This window comes from Eutrigla gurnardus, assembly GCF_963514095.1.
Source record: "Eutrigla gurnardus genome assembly, chromosome: 8".
Classification (NCBI taxonomy): domain Eukaryota; kingdom Metazoa; phylum Chordata; class Actinopteri; order Perciformes; family Triglidae; genus Eutrigla; species Eutrigla gurnardus.
The window spans coordinates 14,724,584-14,746,694 of NC_139922.1; the positions used below are offsets into that span (position 1 = coordinate 14,724,584).

General features: G+C 44.0%; 2 protein-coding genes across 3 annotated transcripts in view; one reads left to right on the plus strand and one right to left on the minus strand.

Moving 5' to 3' along the window:
• atp5pb (ATP synthase peripheral stalk-membrane subunit b) overlaps positions 1-22,111 on the minus strand; it is a 339,131-nt gene that overhangs the window by 198,197 nt on the left and 118,823 nt on the right. The gene's annotated exons all lie outside the window — the stretch shown is intronic.
• Positions 1-22,111, plus strand: part of rerea (arginine-glutamic acid dipeptide (RE) repeats a) — a 119,601-nt gene that overhangs the window by 72,644 nt on the left and 24,846 nt on the right. Inside the window, exons 5-11 of one of the 2 annotated variants that reach the window (XM_084016001.1) lie at positions 9,467-9,572; positions 11,082-11,178; positions 12,330-12,434; positions 17,337-17,385; positions 18,443-18,567; positions 19,392-19,491; positions 20,212-20,310. In XM_084016001.1, the coding sequence (XP_083872127.1) occupies positions 9,467-9,572; positions 11,082-11,178; positions 12,330-12,434; positions 17,337-17,385; positions 18,443-18,567; positions 19,392-19,491; positions 20,212-20,310 (681 nt within the window). Of the gene's footprint in view, positions 1-9,466; positions 9,573-11,081; positions 11,179-12,329; positions 12,435-14,406; positions 14,748-17,336; positions 17,386-18,442; positions 18,568-19,391; positions 19,492-20,211; positions 20,311-22,111 lie in introns of those variants that run through there. The other variant, XM_084016002.1, reaches the window with a different exon arrangement.

Below are 22,111 nucleotides of genomic sequence, written 5' to 3' on the forward strand. Positions count from 1 at the left end.
CTGTTCATGGCCGTCATGTTCACAGCATGTCTGCTCCGTTAAAACAAACAGGGTGTGCATGGTGTTTCATTGCTTCTGCCTGAGCAAATACATAATTTATACCTTCCCAAACCTTTTTATCTTGCTCTCTTTCACCAATTCTAGTTTCAAAACATTAATCAGTTATATCTAATTAAAAACGCAGTGGTTTGCTTGCATTTTTGTTGTTTGTTAATTAGTCCATCCTACCTTTTAAATCAGACACCCGTTTGACAGTTGCAGCTTAACAAAAGGCAACACTTCTCTTGATTTTTATGCACTGGAAACTGTTAAGCCTCTAGTGGTGAGCTAATTGCGTAGGAGGAATACATAAAAATTTCAGCGAATGATACTATCATAGAGACATGAACAATTCAACCTTTACCATCAATTTAAAAAATGCCTTTGGACTTCCTAACTGAGGCCAGATTTGGTTTTTAACGTGTAACGATTGAATTAAAATGTTGAGAACATGCTTTTTTCACCGTGACTTTAAGTTCATTTCCAGGTCAAATGAAACTTGGACTCGAATGGCCTGAAAGGTGTCTTTCTGACATCCTCAAACTCCATAATCATGTTACAATATGGCGGCTGTTCTTGGCGGTCTAGACTGGGAGTCATGCAGTACAACTTCTTCTAGCACTGGGCCAGCCTTGTTATTGCAGCTGTGTTGTCTACAATACATCTCTTGTTGCAGCACAGCAGGAGGCTGCTCAAAGCTTCTGGCCTGTGTGTGTGTGTGTGTGTGTGTGTGTGTGTGTGTGTGTGTGTGTGTGTGTGTGTGTGTGTGTGTGTGTGTGTGTGTGTGTGTGTGTGTGTGTGTGTGTGTGTGTGTGTGTGTGTGTGTGTGTGTGTGTGTGTGTGCACACATGTTATAGTCACATTCTTCCCCAGCATTCAGATTTGCGTTGCTGTGAGTGGCCTTTTGATTTTGTGAGCTGTAACTGTATGAGGTGAAAAGGCCCGTAACGTATTTTAATCTTTCGTGTAACGCACACATCTGATGGCGTACTGCGTTTGAGTCCGCGCTGATGTATCATCACGCACATCGCTCAGTAATTTGCATGTGATTATTTGCATATTGTTACGAAGCGAGCCCGCCTGACAGACCACCCACTGCTCGGCTAGTGCGGCATCTGGCTGATACACAGCTTACATGATGTATTACTGATAGGGCCGGTGTCATCACTAGAGACTGGCAGACAGGCAAGGTCACCTTCAGCGTAGAGGGGAGAGAGTTGAGAGACAGAGAGATAGTTATCTTCAGACGCATGCAATACAATCACAACTGGTTGAGCTCATGGTGATATGAGCTCTTCAAGGCCGTCTGCAATGCCGTCGGTCCGGTTTCACGCACCGCGTTAAGATCTCTCTTTGCATGCTTGCTCTTCTTCTCTTCTTGTTTACCACCATCTGCGGCTGTGTGTTGCCACTCCTCTCTCTCTCTCCTGGGTGTGTGTGTTTGTCTTGCACAGAAATATTTGCGTATGTGTGTGTATATATACAGAAATTAATTTTGGCGTCTGTGTGTCTGTGTTAGATCAGAAATATTCCTATTGTACATATTGTGTATTGACATGTGCTGACCATACAGAGTAACACACACAAAGCCTCTTGATTTCTCTGTATCTATGTCACACACACACACACATTCCCAATAGACACACTTCTCATGGTTGACAGCTGCTCTTACAGAGAAAAGACCTCTAAATCATCCACAGAAAGACACATAAATACACACTCCGTTCCCCCTGTTTTAATTTTTTTTAACAGCCCTCCATCATCCCACTCAAAGCACACACCCCGTTAGACTTTGAAGTGGCAGACATCCGTGTATGCGCGCACACACACACAACACCTTTCTGACTCCCCAGTGAGTTGTTGACTGAGTTGTACTACACAAATGCAACCTAACCACCCGTCACGCACACACACACTTCCTACTCACCTCTTATTTGATTTGCACACTTAACACTTATTACTACTGCATTAACCTACACTTTAGCCTGAAAGTTAAATATGTGTGTGTGTGCGCACGTGTGTGTGTGTGCGTGTGTGTGCGTGTGTGTGTTTGAATGCTTTTAATGGAAAACAGTATAATTCAATCAGCCCACAGCTCCTTCTCTGCCATGCCCTGCTCAGGATGGTGCCACACACACACATGCGCACACACACGCAAACACACAAGCCTGGATTAGCTGGCTGGGCAAACGTCCAATATGACACACACACACACACGCACACACACACACAGCCTAATATTCATAGCCTTTCTGCACGCCTCTCTCAGTGAGCAGTCCCCCTCTTCCTCCACCGCAGTCGTCCAGTCCGTATTAGTAAGATGTCTCATTAGCCCTCCAAGCTATGCTAACAAGGAAAAGCTAACACAATGGTTCACAGGCTGTTTAAACACTCCACACAACACAAAGGAAGCCTGTGTTGTCCAAATACGCCAGCATTCCTCAGTCTTTTAGTGTGTGACTGTGTCTAACTCTAAATCCTGACTCACGGGTAATACCTTGAGACCAGACAAGTCTCTGCTCTCGAGAGAACATCCCAGGTTGCACACAAACACACACGCACACACTTACACACACAGGAAGCCAGGTATCAAAGCAAGATGGCTTTGAAGCGGCTAAATGAAAGACTGGAGGCAGAAATGACAATGTTTTCTGGCAGACTATAACTGTACGTCTGGCTGAGAGGGAGGGCTTGAGAAATAAAGTCAGTATTATGATCTGAACACCCAGATATGAGCTCGCCTAACAGCCTCCATCTGTCCTCGCACAGCTTACGTTTGAAGTCTCACTTGGATCTGCATCCTAGTCTATACCCTGCTAGTGCTGCACGGATTTTTGGTCTGTGCTCTCAAAAAAAAAAAGAAAAGTGAAAGAAAATGGAGTGCCTGGGAATTTTTTGTGTAGCCTAAGTCACCGCACATATGTTGTCAAGTCCCTGGTGCTCTGTGGTGTGCAGATATTGATCATCATTAGGGGATTTTTTTTCTTCTTTTTTTACATCCTCTCTATCATTTTGCCTTTCACGCTGCTGCTCTCTACCATCACTACCATCTTAAATGTCTCGGCTTAAACCCCCGTGCAGCAGAAGAGTGGTGGAGGCAAAGACAAATATTTAAGTTGGACACAGCCTGGCTATTTTATGGAGCATGCAACGGAGGCTGGTGATCTGGATTCCCACTACCACTCTCTGTCCAGAAGGGCAGCAATGTGGTCAACGTAATACTTACACCATATTATTTCTGCCATTCATTTATTCACTCCCACCGGGCCACAATTGAAATAAAGCAGAGACGGAGCAAAGACTGGTGCAATTAGCCCCGCTTGTTATCAGCATGGGGTGAAACATAGTGTTGGACGAGCTAGACCTCAGATGTGTCAGTCATGTGCGGTGCTTGTGACTCTCCAGCGTGCAAAGTGTGCCTGTGGTTGGCAATAAGATCCACCAGCAGTGGCCCTCAGCCCTCAAGTCATAATTAGTATCATCTGTGAGTTCCCGTGTGACTCCACCGCTCTTCTTTCTCTTTCTTCTTCTCTCCATCTCTTTAGCATCCCTCCTTCTTTTGCCCAGATGACAGGAGGACCTGTTAACATCCTCAGATGTGTTGCTGTATGTCATCAGTCTGTACAATGACACAACTGGCGAGTCCGTCGTAAAATGATTAATGCATGTCCACTTGATTCCCTGAAAGGGGGACTTTTAGACTGAAGGCGGGCATGGGCGATCAACGCCACACACACACACACACACACAAAGCGCAATAGGAGCAAATCTGCCCACTTTGAAACAGCTAATGCTCAGCCAATCCAATATGGAGCCGGGCTGACAGATGGGCCCAGTGTGTTCAAAGCAGAGGGCGCCGATTTAATATCCAAACAGGTCAAGCCAAAGAGAGGCAGAGAGAGACATCCATGTGTAGGCACGGCACAAAGGTCTTGCCAGCACTGCAACCACAGCTGGGACTCACCTCTCCCCCCCATCCCCCCCCATCCCTCTGCCTCCCACACTCACTACATTTTGTTCTTGTTGCCAGAAACAGGCCGTGTGAGTTCCCCCTCACAAACGTTGTGATCAGCATTTGTTTAGTGTTATTATATGTGCCGAAGAGAAGAAGGCTTGAGGGGCAGGTTACCCTTCCTCCTCCAAGTAGCCAGGTGCTCACTGTGGAGCCCATAAGGATTGCAGGGTTGAATCCTGCTGCTAGCCGCTGACAGCCTGATTTAGAGGTGCTTTTTCTTACCTCTGACACAGAGTCCCAGCCTGCCCCGCTCTACGGCAAGGTTGGGAGAAGAATAGTTGTGCTTATTCTGAAAGCCTGTGTGTGTGTGTGTGTGTGTGTGTGTGTGTGTGTGTGTGTGTGTGTGTGTGTGTGTGTGTGTGTGTGTGTGTGTGTGTGTGTGTGTGTGTGTGTGTGTGTGTGTGTGTGTGTGTACGAACGAACACTGGCATGCATGTGTGTTTGCTCAGGCAGCATGCTGGCATTTCTTTTTAACATCCTCCTTTGTCAGTCACTGAGATGTCATAGATTGCATGAGCGCAGCAGATCTCTTGTACCTAGCCAGTGTACGTCCACACACACACACAGGCACGCACACACACACATACAGTTTTTGAGTGTGCGTGCGTGCATGTTCTGTCGTCCAGATGGAAGTGCTTATTGAGTGCTGGTGTGCTGGCAGATATCTGTGTCTCTGAGAGAGCAGAAGAAAATAAGGGAGAGAGAAGGAAAATGAGGAAGAGAGAAAGCAGAGTGGAAAACCCTTCCAATCAGATCCATCATCTTTGTGTGTGTGTGTGTGTGTGTGTGTGTGTTTATGTGTGTGTGTGTGTGTGTGTGTGTGTGTATGTGTGTTTATGCGAGTGTACGTGTGATCTTTCCAGCCAGCTCTTCCTGCCTCCCCTTTCTAATCTTATCATGTCGGAGCAGCAGATTAGTCCTCCCAGATCCCATCTCTGCCTCCAAATGCCACAATCAGCCTTTTGTTCTTGGGTTTGTGCTTACTCTCCCCTTGCGGCTGGAGAGGTGAACACTCCCACAATCCACCCTCCGTGCCATTTTGAGCCGCCGCCTGTCAATGTCACGCCGCTACCAGCCCTGATCCACCATACTCGAGCCTCCCACTGCCCCTGGGGCGCTAGCTAACTGAGCTGTTAGCCCAGCAGCCTGCTAGCCGAGCTGAACTACTTGACATTCCTCGCTAACAGTGAGCTGCTGCCGCTGCTCTTGTCTGTTTGACCTCCCCCCCCCCCTCCCTCCCTCCCTCCTTTTCCTCGCTCTCTGCTGTCTCCTTTGTCTGTGTGTTTGGGATCTGTCTTTCCTTCCTTACTTCTGGCTGCCACCTCCTGAAGGAAGTCATAGATCCCGGCTGCTGATGTCACCACTGAGGGAATGGTGGTGGGGAGGAGGAGGGGGGGGTCACTAACAAGGTTAGCAGAGGAAGAAGAGAGTGTTTGAAAAGCAGAGAAAATAAACAGAGGTTTCCTGTTAACGAGGTGCACTGGGGGCCTGTCGTGTGGGAGCGGGAGGGTCTGGTTTTGTTTAAAGCAAAGCTCTAGTGTTACAGTGCAGGGAGGAGGACGAATAGGGCATTAGCTTTGAGGGTTACAGGTTGTAACAACGTTCTCTTAGTTTTGTCACAGCTCCGCTTTGCTGCAAGGCATTGACCGTATTGTGAAGGCCACTGTGAACAGATGTGGGAGAAAGTCTGGGCTTGCTGCTACCGTGGTGCACTCTTCCAATTGAACAGTATTACTGTCCTCATTGGTTTTGAGATTAAAAAAAGCACTATATTGATTTCACACTCTCTTACTTGAAAACATGGAATTAATCCCACACTTAGTCCATCATAAGAGAGCTAAGATTCTTTTCAAATGTAAAGCCTGTCCTTGTGAAAAGGAAAGTCTGCCCTCTGTATCCCCCCACTGTCTTTGTAGTGGTGTGGTCGTACACAGGGGCCCCAGCTCCAGAGTTGACTGCACACACATGCAGCCACACAAAGAAAATTGCACAGCCATTACGGATCCAAGGGGCCAGCCACCTTTAGTTAGTCAGAGGAGAATTAACCGACTCACACAATGCCCGGCTTGTCTCAGCTGCTTTTAGAAAACATTGATCAATGCATTGATTAATTCTTTTAATTAATAGTAATATATGTTGGACTCATTTTACATTCATCATAATAATCTTTATTTATAAAATATATGCATGTATAAATAGATGTTACAAAGTGCTTGACAAAGACCGCTAAATAAAATGGACAAGAAAATAAATCATCAGGTTCAAAGAAACAGAAAGGAAAAACAATGTGGCATATAAGGAAATAAATCCCAGTTAAAGGAAAATTAAAACTCAGGTTGCCAGTATTGGGAGCTACTGTAATGGGCTAAAACAGAACTGATTTGATGACATCTCTTGGTTCTTGATAAAAGTATGTTCTGTACTGTCTGGAGTCGATCAATAGGTTTTCGGTTCAGGCAAGTAAAAAGGCTGTTGCAGTAATCCAGAAATAATGAGGGATGTAAATGCTCTGTGTCTTTAAAAGTTAAGATGGATCATATTCATGAGACGTTTTTTAAGATGACGAAAACATGACTGCACAAGCTTTGTGGTGTGCTGCGCTCAACTTCGTTTACTGTCACACCAGACACCAAGAAAGTGAATATCCTTTAAAATCGTATTATATTTCCCAGTATATAACTACGGGAGTCCTCCTATAATCTAAACCCTGAATGATGAGGATGCCCAAGAATGCCACAGGCCAGGCTGAGCCACTGGAGGGAGGAGGGGGTGCCATTGTGCTCAACCCCAAAGCATGACTCTTGGATTTATATCTCCTCACTGAATAAAGGGATAGCCTTGTACCCTGGGGGTTTCAGCAAAGCAGGAGGAGGATAGTTGTAATTTTAAGTCTGAGGAAATGAGAAGGTCTTGCTCCTCCTGAATTAATCCAACCCCTTTCTCTCTCCTCTTCTCCCCCCATCTATCTCTTCTGCTCTGCTTCCATGCACTTTATCTTCTTTTTTTTTTGTTTCATTTCTTTCCCTCAGTAGTGGGTTAGTAAGTCTTTTGGCCTCTCCGCAGTGAGCAACATTCCCAGGGTTTAAGGCCCAGGAGGAGGGAGGGCAGGGCCATGTTTAGCCTCTGGCAGGACAGACAAAGATGGCTGACATTGTGCGGGGCTCAGCTCTCTACAGGCAGCGTGGAATGTCTCTAATCAATTCAGCATTGTGGTTCCCTCATGTTCACTCTGTTATTTGCTATGGCAGGCTTAGAAAAAAAAACCACAGACAATAATGCTAGTAGTTGGTACGGTGAGTCTGTGGCTGTCTATCATCCCCCTTCATTTTCTCCTTGTGTTATCTACTCATTTTTCCACCCTGCATGTTTTTCGAATTGTGATAATTGAAAGCTATGCTTCACTCCCACTACGTGCTCCATATGTTGCACTCTCGGTCTTCCTCTCCGTCTCGCTCCCTCTTTTGCCTGAGAGGGCTTAACGCCGCTGTGAGCTTCTAAACAGCAATCTGCTCAGGAGAGCGACAGCTACTCTGTAGTGACGAGGATGCCGATGATAGCTGAAGTAACGTTCGCTCTCTGCTTTAGTTGGTTCGGTTGGTTTTAAAATAATGCAGGCTCATGAATAAGGTGTAAAACCCGTTTGTGTCTTTCTGCCTGCTTTGTTGTTTTGCGTCAGCCTCTATGCTGCAGCTCTCTGAAGTCCCTTTGATTTTGGGGTTTTACAGGCAGAAAATGAAATGTTCAGGTAGCACCGTGGCAGCATTAACAGTCTCCTTAAAGTATTAATTATGTATAAGCAGCGGATAACTACTCTTTCTGCTGTGGCAGGCAGCCGGTTAGTTTAGAAGGCACCAGTGTCTGTACACTGGATAGACAAGTGGTTGGGAAGGGTGAGCTAACCGCTGGGAGGGAGGGAGGGACATGACGTCATTGCACACATTTCTTTACACTTGGTATGAAGATGTGTACGTGCTGGGGGGCGGGGGTCTCCATCAGTATAGCTCTCTGTTGAATCACAAGCAAAGAGTGTGTTTGTGTGTGTGTGTTTGTGTGATGTTGCGTGTATACTCACACAATCATCCAGAGCAGTAAACGCAGCTGACTGACTGCGTGCCAGCTGCCGTTTAACACGTCCAGGCTTCACTTACTCAGTCATTCCTCCTCCACGCTCAAGGTTGGAGAAAGGGTGGACGAGGGAAAGGAAAAGGAGAGGTGGCGGAGTGGAGGGATGGAATGAGAAAGATGGAGCGAGGCGAGTAAGAGGAGGAGGAGGAAGGAATGGAGAGAATGGGGGAAAACCAGAGGTCGGAGTGAGGGTTCGGGGAGGTGATGATTTGCTTGGCTGCGTGTGCTCAGCCTCCTCCCCAGTGACATAACAGAACAATGTACTCTAAAGGCTTTAAATATCTTTAATCTGACCTCATGTTCATGCACTCACACACAAACATACAGTTAAGAGTCTGGAAAGAGTAAGAAGTTAAACTGCCTGTCCTCGATTACCATAGACTTTTTCCCCTTTTCCTATTTTTCCATATGCTCATTTCTCCTTTACTCCATGGGTGGTGTCAGTGGTGGTGCAGGTGGCTCAGTCGGTCAGTGCAGTGCAGCGTAACCGAGTCCCTAATAAAAATGGTCAGGATTGTGTCGCAGTCCAGCACCCAGCCCGGCACTCTCTCTAATGTTCTTTCAAACCACTGCAACGGTCAGTTGGGCTTATGTGAAGGCACAATAAATATTTTACAACATAAAATGAAAACACTATTTTGCCCTTTTCATCTCTCACCTCCATGCTGGCCTCAGCTTTTACCATTTTCTTCCATCCCCCCCCTTTTCCCTCCTCTGTTTTTTCATTGACTGGCCCTGGAAACGCTCTCTTCTCACCTCAGTGCTGCCACTTGCTGGTTATGAAAAGGACTACAAGCCTTTGCTGACCTGCACTTTATCAAAAGGCCAGTGGGTGGCAGCACTTAAAGAGTATTAATTCCAAAGCATTATAAGGGGGATACAGTGTTTGTTCATGAGTAAAGCCCTAATAGTATTTAAAAATAATTAGGGAGCTGTCATTAATTCATGAGGAGGCAGAGGATTGATTTTCAGGAGTCAGAGATTGAGCACTCATGCATCCCCCCTCATGCCTTCTCCCTCTCTACACTTCCTCCAGCAACCTCCATCCCACTGTTTACTTTATTAAGGCTCTAAATGCGTAGCAATCCCTTTTTAATTGACTTTGTCTCTCTGTATGCTTTTTGGCATCCGTCTGCATCAGTCATAAACAGCATGCCTGCGCAGCATCGCTGTTTGCCAAGACGCCAGTTTGTGATGTCACAATCAAACAAAATGATGTCTGTTTATCTTACCGTGGGATCATTTGTTGTCTCCTGCTCACTTGCTCTGTGTCTCTCTGTGTTGCAGAGTAAACGGGACCATCTGCTGATGAATGTGAAATGGTACTACCGCCAGTCAGAGGTGCCCGACTCTGTCTACCAGCACCTGGTGCAGGATCGCAACAATGAGAATGGTGAGACTGCCTTTTGTTTGTTGAAACGCACCCGCACTTGTGCATATAAAGAGTGTGTATACACACACACACACACACACACACGTAATGAAAGTCAATACACTTCTTTCGCTCTGTAACACAACACTCCTTCACAGACACACACACACACTCGCCTCAGCTCTCCAGACTGTTGGGGTGATATAAGAGCTAGCTGTGCATTTCAAACAGAAACTAGAAGACAGTGTCCCAGGCAGCCCAGCCAATCACGTGGCTCTGCGCTGTTCCCCGGGTAACCCTCCTTCAAGCCAGACAGCAGCACTGTCAAGTGTTAATAACCCCGCAGTGTCATGTGGCCGTGAGCACACACTCTCGACACCATCAGTGTCAGCGGACTCATCACACTCTAACACATACACATCTACAGGAACATAAGCACTGTCACTCTTTAAGCAGCTGAAAATCGAATCCCGGTGACAGGAAGGAAATGTCCCAGAGGACAATCTGATTGAATACGTACTTGGATTATAAAAGACCCTATATCACCACATATCACCATATTGTATCGTTTTTATTCATATTAAATTGACAAAATCTTAATCAAAAAATCCCTCACATAGTTGCACGTGTACATTTCTAAACTGAACATCCTCCTTTGAGTCTTACATAAAATATTCTCCCAAAGGTGTTGCCTTGAAAGTATAAATGTTGTACTTTGCCGACGTGGCAGAAAGCACATGAACAGTTTGTCAATGCTTGATTTTAGTTTTGTATTTTGTTTTTAAAGGTATATTTTCTAGGGTGTATTTTTTTTTTCAAGAATGCTTCTATTCAGACTCATTATTGACAAAACAAGTTTATACTCACAACACACACACACACACACACACACTAATCTGTCGACACACCGGGGTGGCAGTAGCGGTTCCTGTAGCTACCCTTTCCCTTCATGGCCGAGCTATTCTGAGAACATACATATAGCTGTGTAACCAGAGAACAAATATGTAGTCACGGTTATACCTAAACAGGGCGTTGTGCCGTTTTCCCTTTCAACAATAATCCAAGTATCACTTGTGTCACAGGGAAGGCTTTGGTTTAGGCTTATGTCATGGAGGTTATCCAGCATATATATGCTGTGCTGTCCTTGCAGCAGGGACTCCGGATTATTAGATTTAATGTCACAAAGCCGGATCGCGGTGGCCATAGCTCGGGTCATTTGTCAAAGACGAGTGCCAGCCCTCCTTGGTGCTGCTGATGCGTCTTAACCCCCCCCAAAGGGTCATTTCACTTGAGAAGTGAACATTATGTCCTCTGCTCAGGGGACCACACTTTATTGGCTTTATTGAATTATGTGGCATAATATGACCTCTGCAGAGGCACTTGTTACTTACGCAGAACTGTGCTCATGATAATCATTAGTGAGTTAAAAAAAACAAGCTACTTTATCTCTGGAACCCTTTTGTCATACATGAATGAGTTAGGTTGTCTTTAGTATTCTGTGTAATTTAATATGTATTTTTCTGCTTCCAGACTCTGGCCGGGAGCTGGTCATCACAGACCCGGTGGTCAGGAGTCGAGAACTCTTCATCTCCGACTATGTGGACACTTACCATGCTGCTGCTCTCAGGTAAACAAACGTGAACACACACATATCTACATGCACACACACACACACTGGGAATGGGAGCTTCATAATCTCAGCAGCGCTAGAAAATAGAAGCAGTCGATGTGCACACCTAAATATCCAGTAACCGTACAGCTGCTGCAGTTGCAAAGTCTGCATCACATTAGCACACTACCCGTTACACGGCTCAGCTTTTATTTGTGGTGTTTTGTTCCATTTGCCTGTTGAGTTAACAGTTATCAATCCCAGTTCTGGGGCCGTTAAAATTCCTTATTTAACTGAAGCTTTATATTTCATTCAGCATTCAGAGTACAACTGTTGGCACTCACTCTCTCTATGCTTGATGTCAGGAGAAAGGAATACAAGTGTAATCCTTTTTTTCTTTTTTCTTTTTTGGATATATTCTGCCTCTGCCTCTTCATCCATTCCTGTGTGACCGCCTCTCGCACTTCCCCTTTTTTCTTTAACCAAAACCATCTGTGAGCCGCACAACAGCGGGCAGTCAAAGCCATGTCTCCCAGAAACCACTGATTTCAGGGCAAATTAGCTGCAACTTCTCCTACACACAGCATCCTTTGATTTGACTCATTTTCCAGGCTTTAGATAAACGGGAGGGAATTCCAGTGGGATGCTGTAATGCCGCAGCTCTCCGAAGACAGCCCTGCTTAGGGCCCTTTAATCTTTTCAGAGGGAGGAAGATACTGTTTCTCCGAGAGGCAGACCAGCTCCATATGTCCTTGATATCTGTTATTTAGATAGAGCCAGACACCAGGGTGCTGGAAACAGGAAATGGTATCAAGATGTGGTCAGAGACGCGGTCCCCACCGCTAGTAGGGGTAATAGTGTCAGTAGGGAGGCACACAGGTTGAATTCCTGTCCAGATCTCTGCAGCGTCTGTCTCCCAGGCCTCAGCTGCAGCAGACGAGGCAGGACCGACATGTACGGCTGGTGTTTATGGGTTCAGTAGCTGAGCTTAATGTCTCACCACAAAGTCAGCAGGCACGACAGACACCACATACCTGCTGCTTTATTTGTCACCTCCGACAGATGAATACTCCAAGAGCATCTAATTAGGGCCATGTCTGCTCCTGCTAGGGTATTAAATTTGTCATGTCGTGCTTTTTGTCTAATAAAGCCTGTCTTTTCTCTCACAGGGGGAAATGCAACATTTCCCATTTCTCCGACATTTTTGCTGCCAGGGAGTTCAAAGCCCGCATCGATTCTTTTTTCTATATCCTTGGATATAACCCAGAGACCAGGTGAGGAGCTTTCTGCCAAGTCACTTCCACTGATACAGTCTGCTTCTTAATCCTCTCACAGACCACAAATGCTGGCTCAACCCTCTGCAACTCTTATGCAATTTTAATGAGAATAGGACTGCAACCAACAATTATCTTCTTCCTTCATCAATTTATTTTGTCTACAAAATGGCTAGATAGATGATGTCCATAAAATTCTTTGTTTCTTACGATCAACAGTCCAAAACCCTAAAATGTTCAATAGGAAAGGAAAAGAAAAGCACTAAATAATGTTTAACAATATTAGCTTTTTTAAATATTGAATCAATTTATTCAATATTAATTATCTGTCCATTTGACTTATACGCTAATTGTTTCAGCTCTAAATTTAAAGTTAATTGGTATTTCAATTTAATTGCAACAAAAAAAGATAATAGCCATTAGTTACAGCTGAGCAGTATTCTGATACAAAATATTAGGTAATATCACATACATTACCTTGTAATACATCCCTAGTATATAAAGTAATGTTTGATGGCAATGATGATCAATAGGCAAATTCAACATTCCATCAAGTTAAAGATTTGCTTTTTTCAGGACCACTCAGCTATAGCATCAATATTAGTAAACAACATGCTTTAGGACAGGAGATGAACAAGTAATCTTTTTCTCAGTTTCATTAGACATGAGCTTTCTGCATTTCTTGTTTTTTGTTTGCTTTGTTTACACACTGTTATATCTGATGCTTTATGCTCATTATTGCTGTCAGTGTTACCAGCACACAAATATTGGTCCTAATGTGGTGTAATAATGGAGAATGAGCCAGGAACCCCCCAAGGTTTTATAATTGTTTGGGAGTTTATCGATGTTTGACTAATTACACATCAAGTTATCATCAAGATTAGAATGAAAAAAAATCTATAAAGAGCTCATTGATTTGGTATTTTAAGTCACTTGTTTGATTATGATGAAAGGACCTTTTGCTGTAATAATAAAACTAAATACGACCATTCCATTTAGCTGCTTCACTTTCATGATCCTGGTGTTTTGCTCGCTGTCATGGCTTACACACCTGTATGTTTCCTGCTATGACGAGTCTCCCTCTGATAATCATATACAACGTTTGTTTCATCATATCGAGTGGCATTGTTGATTATTGGTCATTTTTGTAAATTATCATCATCAATAATAATAATAATAATAATTTAATTTTCGGTTTAGTTATCCGTGCAATTGAATTATTCTATAGTTCAACATTTTATTTTGAAAGCACTCCTGTGTGATAGTATTGTCTGAGTAGTTAAAATACCTGCTCAGCTGGCAGCATTGTGAAATGAGTCTTTTGTTAGAAGTGCCATGAACTCTGACCGAATGAAAGACCGACTGATTCCACACACTGGGAGACATTTTTGTTTAATACAAAAGCACCGTAAAATCAATGTGTGTGTGTGTGTGTGTGTGTGTGTGTGTGTGTGTGTGTGTGTGTGTGTGTGTGTGTGTGTGTGTGTGTGTGTGTGTGTGTGTGTGTGTGTGTGTGTGTGTGTGTGTGTGTGTTGTAGTTTGTTGGGCTGGAGGTGAAGGGTAAATATCAAGCTGGCTTTATTTGAAACTTTCAAAATGTAAAAGTATCATTTATATCTTATTTACCTTTGTGTCATGTATGTTTTATATAGTGGACACAAACATTATATAAAAACCTGCGTGAAGAACTTGCTGGTTGGTTTATGGCACGTTGTTGATTTTATGTCGGTGCTCCAGCAAAGTTGCTGGTGACTGTTGTTATCCTCTGCTGGGGTTTAGAGCGTCCCACGTGCTGCAGTGACGGCTGTCTTTGTTATTGGCACCGAGGGTTGCCAGTTGGGAACCCCCTCCTTCATGGCCCTCCTCGCTCTTCCGCTCCCTCCCCTCCCCTCACTCCCTCCGCCGCCGCTCCGCTCGTTTGGTATTCTGAGCGGGCTGTCTGCAGCCTTGCAATTTCACTCTTGTTTATTATGGCGCAGACATACGAGGAGAGATGAATTCCGTATCACGCTCGCGTGTCTGTCTGCCCCCGTGTGTGTCTGTGCGTGCGTGCGCTCGTGTGAGGTCGCAGCACATGCTCAGTAGTGTCTACAGAGGAGCGAGGCGAGCTCGCGACGCTGTACGTGCGGGCTGAGGTCACAGCACAAGCTCAGTGAATACCTCTCTCCGGAGCGAATGCGCGCTTCTCCATTTTGAGCACCTCGAAATAGGTGGGCGAGGGAGTTAATTCCAACGAGCATTGCACACACACAGTGTCAGCACCCAACCTTAGGGCTCGATGTCAGAAATGGACGATTTGTTCAGTCCCCGAAGGTAGGTGTGCGGCGATATTCTCGTGCTTTCTCGTGTCGTTATCGGTCGCTGCGCGAGTGTTGTCTTATTTTCACGGGTCGCGTTCCAACTGTGTGGTGTTTGGGACCTGTCCACGTCACTGTCATTGTGTTAACCGGCTGTGTGTGTGTTGTCGGGGGGCACTTTGTGTCTGAATTGAATGCTGTTGAATAGACAGGCTGTCATTTGCAGAGCACATACCGTTACGCGTCTGCGCTGTGATAAGGGAAATGCCTTTGTATCACACCTTCGTGTGTTTGTTGCAGTCAAAGCCCCGGTAAATGCGTACGTTGCCGGTGATGCGTTCGCGAGCATGCGGTTGATAAATGTGCACCAAGTGTGCTTACATGACGGCTGTGAGACCCGAAGAGGCTAACGTTACCCAGGCTCCCATTTTGCAGCTCCTGTTTACAATCGGGACGACATGGCGCGCGGGGCAGCGGCGGTGCTCCCGCACACAAAGCTCACGCGGCTCCGCTCGCCGCCGCGACCGGTTGTGATGTGTACACACGCCGCTCGTCATGCTGGTTAAATACCATCTAGTTGGGTCTGTTTTTGCTGTGCAGCAATTATGTCAGTGGGCCACAGACTCGGGCCGCGATTGGCTGAAATTGATGTAAGGGGGCGGGGCCATCGTTGATTGCACACGCACAAAGTTGAGGAGACTGCCACGTTGTTGTTTGGCTTTAATAAGTAGGTAATGATTTGACAAGACTGTGGGTTGGACCTGGACTCGCGTGTAACTCATGTTTTGCATTGTTGTGCCAGGAAACAGGCTTTATGCAGCTTTATTAGAGAGGGAAAACTATATATATATATATATATATATATTATTACAAGAAGCCAGCCACTAATAACTTTTAAATAATGCAATAATGCAAGAAATGTTTTATTATTACTCACAAAGCCCACATTTTCTCACATGCACGTTGGCACTTTGCTTTCTGTTCAAGTATACCTGTAGTCTTAATGGAAACTCCTTAGAGCTTCCTGCTGTGATACATCTGTATTCTGCCTCCCCTCTCAGGACCTGTGCAGCATTCCATCTGAATGTCAACCGTCTGCTCTCAGGATTTGCCTGAGTAAAACATGGCTGCTTTCAGACACCGTTCTCATTTTGGTGCACAGGTCCTCATTTGTCATCCTTACAGCCTCCTGCCAAACAGACCTGGCCGACTGCACATTGTCAGGAACACATTTGTAGAACTTTTTCTCTGCAGGGACACAAAAACCAGATTCACGTTCACTTAGTTAGTGGACTACACGCTGATATTCGTTTTACAATAACCAGCCAGTTTATACTTTGAGACATCTGTTTGTAAACAGCAGACACATTTCTTTCTTTCAAGCTTCATTCATAAAATCCAATAATAAATCCAAAGAAATAGTTATATATTAGCTAGTTGATGATGCTGGCATAAGAAACACTGCTTAAACTACAGGGCCAGTGTCACAATGAAAGCTTTTAAAATGTTATCTGAAGTGCTGATGATGCAGGAAACTACAATTCTTTCTTATCTTTATCAATCCTGTTCATCGCTGCAGGCTCTCACAGTCTGACAAATTCTGGTTGCTTTGCATTAAGCTCGTCTTATCTGCTGAGAACGTTCGTAACAAAACGAAATGAAGTATTTCGACATGTTTTGTAGCAGCAGACGGTCCTGGCAGGCCTGGGGTCATTTAGTGCAGCTGAAATTCAGGTTTTTGGCCTGCGCTGATATCGTCTGTGCCAGTGCTTCTGTCAGCCATAGTTCATAACAGTATGGATTACTTCTCAAATCGCTCTCTCCTGTCTCAAAGGAGCTAGAGGTCTGTTTAAGAAGGGGAAAGGGGAGTTGGGTCAAATATGTACCCGTCATAGTGTTTTGTGGTTGGAGGACTGTAAAGAGACCAGAGGGCTGTGGCCTCTCAGGTTTCTGCCAGGTCTCCATGATGGAGTGCGAGCTTCTCTGGGTGCAAATCACACTGACAGATTCTGGGCCGCCCTGCGCTCGCCTGTATGAAAATTGGCGCTGTTACCTAGGCAACGGAGGGAAAGGCTTTTCAAAAGGAACATCTTGTCATTTTCTTTAATCCATTGCAGCTGGAGATTCAGAACACTATTATTAAATTGCAGTTGCTATGGCTACCAACATTTGTACCAGCAGCCGTTTCAGAGGCGCTCGCCCTGCATATCCAAAGCCAGCTCCCCCCACCGCCGCCTCCTCCTCCTTTAAGGGGATTCTGTTTTATTGCTGCATCCACAATATCAGACCTGTAAATGTGCTCTGCTCAGCTTGCTCTGCAGGAGCAGTCAACCAGGAATATTCTCCTTTTCAGAATAAAACACTGTGCGTTCCTCCACAATAGCAAATGCAGCCCATGTCCCCTCTCTCTGTATTTGATTTTTCCCAGGTCATGAATTGGTAGTTTCCCGACATTTTCTCTTGAAGCTTCAGTCAGACTTTGTAGTTTGCATGCAGATGTCTAGCTGATTCAACAGGCAACAGCAGCAACAGATTTCTTTCAGCTAGCTTTGAAATGTTGCCATGTAAATATTTTTGATTTAATCTGCGGTTTGTGTCCTTTCAGGCGACTAAACAGCACACAAGGGGAAATCCGAGTGGGACCCAGTCACCAAGTAAGTCATCGTACAGCACACAAAACCCAGCTGTTAACATGAGAGGTTTCTCTTCTGTTGGTTTTTTCCACATCGGAAATAGCATGCAGCCTTTTTGTCACGAACTACCCTTGAATGTGTGGATTTCATTACCACTTGGCTAAAATTGGACAACTCTTCTCTTTCCTCATGGATGCCTTTAAGTCTGATTCATGGCAACGCTTGTCATTTAAGATGTAGCATACTAATAACATCTGGGCAGTCGGCATTACCGCAATTTCTCCCACCAAATATTTGAAGCACATTTCATACACTGTAATGTTGTTTTCAGAAAACCGATTCAAGTGCAGTACATCTAAAACTTTTTATGGTGTATTATATGACATTTATTTACTAAACACTGGGGAAATCAAGATGCTTTAAATTCAACATGTGCAAGTTACATAAAAGTTTGTATGAAGTTTTTATTGTGACAATTTACAGTCACATCCACCCACACTACTCTCTGCCTGCTGAACTAAGACACACTAAGTCTCTAGCCTCTTTTAAATCCCATCCTACAACCTTTCTATTTGTGAAAGCTTTTGGATATGTGGGATTTACATTTTTATATACTGTTTTTGTTCCTATTTAACAATTTGTATTCTTTTGCTTGTCTTTAATTTGTCTGTGCTCATGCTTTGGCCTTATTCGAATTGTATCTGCCTTGTTTGGTGTGTGTTTTCTTTTGTGAAGTATGTTTATACATGAAGATTGTTATGATTATTATTCTAAAGCTTTGTGTAATATCTGTTTACTTATTCAAGCTTGCTTCAGTTTAGATGTTACAGTGAATTATTCACTTTACCGCCATATTTTGGTTGGATCTGCTCGGGTCTTTATTTAAAAAACAGAAAGTCGTCTGAATACTGCAGTTCTGCGTTGTGTTAAGATATTGAATCGTTGCGGTTGCAACTTGTCCCCCAACGCGCCGCTCTGTGAAAAGTTGATGACAGGATGCCTGAAAGCTGATATTTTGTTCAAGCTTGGTATTTGTAGCGTGACACCATCTGTCCCTCTTCTCCCTGGACCTAATTAGGCCAAGCTCCCTGAGCTGCAGCCTTTCCCCTCTCCTGGTGGCCAGGCAGTGACCGAGAATGAGGAGCTGGTCTGGATGCCAGGGGTCAATGACTGTGATCTTCTCATGTACCTCAGAGCCGCAAGGTGAGCCCAGATAAAGGCAGGAGTTCAGACCTGGCAGGGCTGCAACGTCTAACCCACTATTTCAAGGAAAAGCGATCTAATCACCAATGAGGTTAAAGATAGTTCTTTCAAAAATGTGAAACATCAAACTGTCCCTTGCCCTCACTTTATTGATCACGTAGTTGCATAAATTCAGTATTTTCACATCACAGATTCACCATCAGTGAAAATAAAAACCATCTAGAGGACAGATTTTCTTTCTTTGTCCGAGATCAGTCGAACCAAATGTGAATATTTGTAGTCTCAACATTGGTATATTTACACTATTAATTAATCTATCTCTACTTCATTCACTACCAATTTAGCTAATTTAGAACTGATAAAGGACCGATTTGTTTTTGGCCTGATTTTCCCAAACCCCTTCAACATTTTTTCACAGGGCAATTTTGGACGATGTTTCGTTATGATGTTTGACATTTCATTTTCATACACAATCACACAGTTCTTTTCCCCTTGACTGTGTTTTATGAAGCAGATACCTTGCTTGATTTGGGGTCAATTTTCCCATTTTCTCATCAATATTTCTGTCACTGGTGTCAGTAGTAGTTATTTGTTCATGTATATAAAAGATTTAATTTGTAATTACTTGTCAGCACTCTAAATCGGTTAAGGTGAGCCCTGCTTATGGACATTTATTTCATCTCTTCTATGCTTGTGAGACTGATTTTGAAAAGCAAAATTCCTGTGTGACATTAAAGTCAGTTAGGGGATATAGAAACAGATCTGTAACCAGGCGTCTGTAGCTGTTGTAATGTTGTTTAATGTCATGTGTGCTCTGTCCACAGGAGCATGGCTGCTTTTGCAGGGATGTGCGACGGAGGCTCAACAGAAGACGGGTGTTTAGCAGCCTCTCGAGATGACACTACATTAAACGCACTTAACACTGTAAGTAGCCATGCAACAAGTTGCACACTAAAACCGAGTGCACATGATATAAAAAGCAGTAAAATGTCACGTTTGAATTGCGGCGATTCCACTGTTATTTTAGCTATGATACAGCTTTGCAGTGATGGGCAATGATACGGCCCCTGAGCCAGTAGAGTGGCCCGCTGTTGTAAACTCAGACTCAGAGCCTCATAATACAGTAAGGCGTAAGAAGAGATTTGTATGTCGCATTGAAAATGAATATTGAGGAATCAAGCACAAGATAGAGATTAGAATCATCATAAACAGGGCATTTATATTCCGACTCTATAAACTGGGAAATTAACATAGCGTGCAGGTCATTGTCTCTCGACCTTCCTCTCTATTTGCAATTCCAATGAGTATTGCCTGTTTATTCTCAGAGGTTGAGCTCCAGCACAGCCTGTTTCACCCAATTGAATGTGACACAGGGCTTTAAGCTGCACGGCGATTGCTTTTGTCACCGCGTTGTTCATTTCCAGGCTGGTTGTTGGACCTTTGCATCCGATCCTCCGATGCTCTAAGATCTCTAGTAAAAGGTTCAGCTGCTCCTGGATGTAAAATGTTTTTTTTAATACAAATAAGCTCAATAAAATGCATCGGTGCAGCTCAAAATGTCCCTTTTGTGTCACTGCAAAGAAGGTTTAGTAAATGTTTAGATATCAGAGTTGTAAGCTGATATTTTGTGATGTTTGTCCTCAGCTTCACGAGAGCAGCTACGATGCTGGAAAAGCTCTCCAGCGTCTGGTGAAGAAACCCGTGCCCAAACTGATAGAGAAGTGCTGGTCTGAGGATGAAGTGGTAAGAAAGCCTTTAATTTGAATGTATGAATTATTTTGTACTCGAAAAAATATTGTTTAAGGCATACAAGTCGGGGCAGACAACAAATAGAGTTGTGTTGTGTCGGGACATTGTATAGCTTTTCCTGATTATTGATATCTCTTGTGTGGGTCCTGCTGTCTGTCAGAGCTCAGTTTGTGTCTTTAGAGGGAGCTGTTGAGAGAGTTAAATGAGGGCTCTTGGCCCAGTCTCACAAGACATCAGTAAAAACCCTCGCCAGTTTCCAGCTCCTCCAAGGCCCGAGAGCAGCTGCATCCTGTTTATCACCCACAGAATAAATCTTGAGTGTGGAAGTCTGCAATGGGGGGAAAAAAGATTGAGGGCTTGTAATGTAAGCCTCCATTTGAATTTAAATGTGAATTTTCACCGCAGCTGTTGAAGGGCTGGAATCAGAAAATGGCAGCCCTTCTCGCTGATCAAACAGCACGCCGCGAACAGGTAGAAAGGAGCAATGAAAGTGGTGGATACAACCGTGTCAGAACAAATGAGAGCTGCAGCTTTGGGCTTGATGCTTTATGACACACTGCACTACATGTTTGAACCCATACTCCCTTTTAAAGATAACACTACTGACTGATCTGACTAAAGATCTTAGCAAAACACACCGCTATAATTCTTCTGTGTTAGTTTGTTCCTCTTTCTCTAAGAATCATGCTTTGATATTGTTTGGTAATGCTGAAGCTTGACAGTCTTTTGTTGAGCGGGGAATCCAGCAGCCCGGATACAGTGGAAGTGAATGGGCATATTTGTCTTGTAATTGAACATGATGGGCACATTTAAATAAAGCCAGCTCTCACGGCGGGACCGCGGCGCATCACAACAAATTAAGTCAGCCGTCCCTTTGTGGACTAGTTATGAGCTGGCCTTTATTTATGTATGCTTTGCTGACACCAAGCTGAACTGCTATGTGGAGATGATCAGAGCGGGGTCCAGGCATGTTGATGGGAGGCTTTATGGCTGCACTCCACCGCAGCAGGTCTACCACAGACCACTTGACAAAGAGGCACAGGAGGGACTCGGCTCTAGAAGCTTTAAATGACCCCATTTAGACAAAAATGTGATCACTCCAGTAATTTAGTTTTGGCTTCTTTTTTTTTTTAATCAGAGAAAAATGTTGCCTTCCAGTTTTATTATCTGTAATGATATACCCTAATATATTCTGAGTAACAGCACCAGTAATAAAATGTGAAACATTCTTATAACGTTAATGATATCAGCAATCTCAATGTTGATCCCTTCTGGGTTTTTTTCATAGAATTATAGAATTTTAGAGTTTAAATAAATTAGGACATTTGACAGTAGAAAAATAAACCTCCAGTGGACAAACAAAGTTCCGAAAATGATCTCCAATCTAAATCAACATTTCTGCACCACAATTTCTTGTTAATTCTTATTATTATCAACACACAGTATACACCATTGCTTATATATTTGCCTGGCCAATTTAATGGTTTAGCTGTATACAACAACATAGCAAACATAAAGAAATTACAAATAAACCATCAAATTAATGTTAAATGCAAATACTTGTATTCCACAGTTAATTTACATCATATGAAACACTTAACACATGTAAAACAAAAACCTTTACATCCAACTAAGAAACGATGCCTGCTTGAAATCTGGATCATGTTATCACAATATTTTCCTTAAAGATGACAACATCTTTAAGTCCTGTTTAATGAAATCCGTAGCCCCGGAGAAGCAGCAGCTCGACTCTGGCCGGCCAAGGACACAGCTCCCAGCCATCTGATCACCGGCC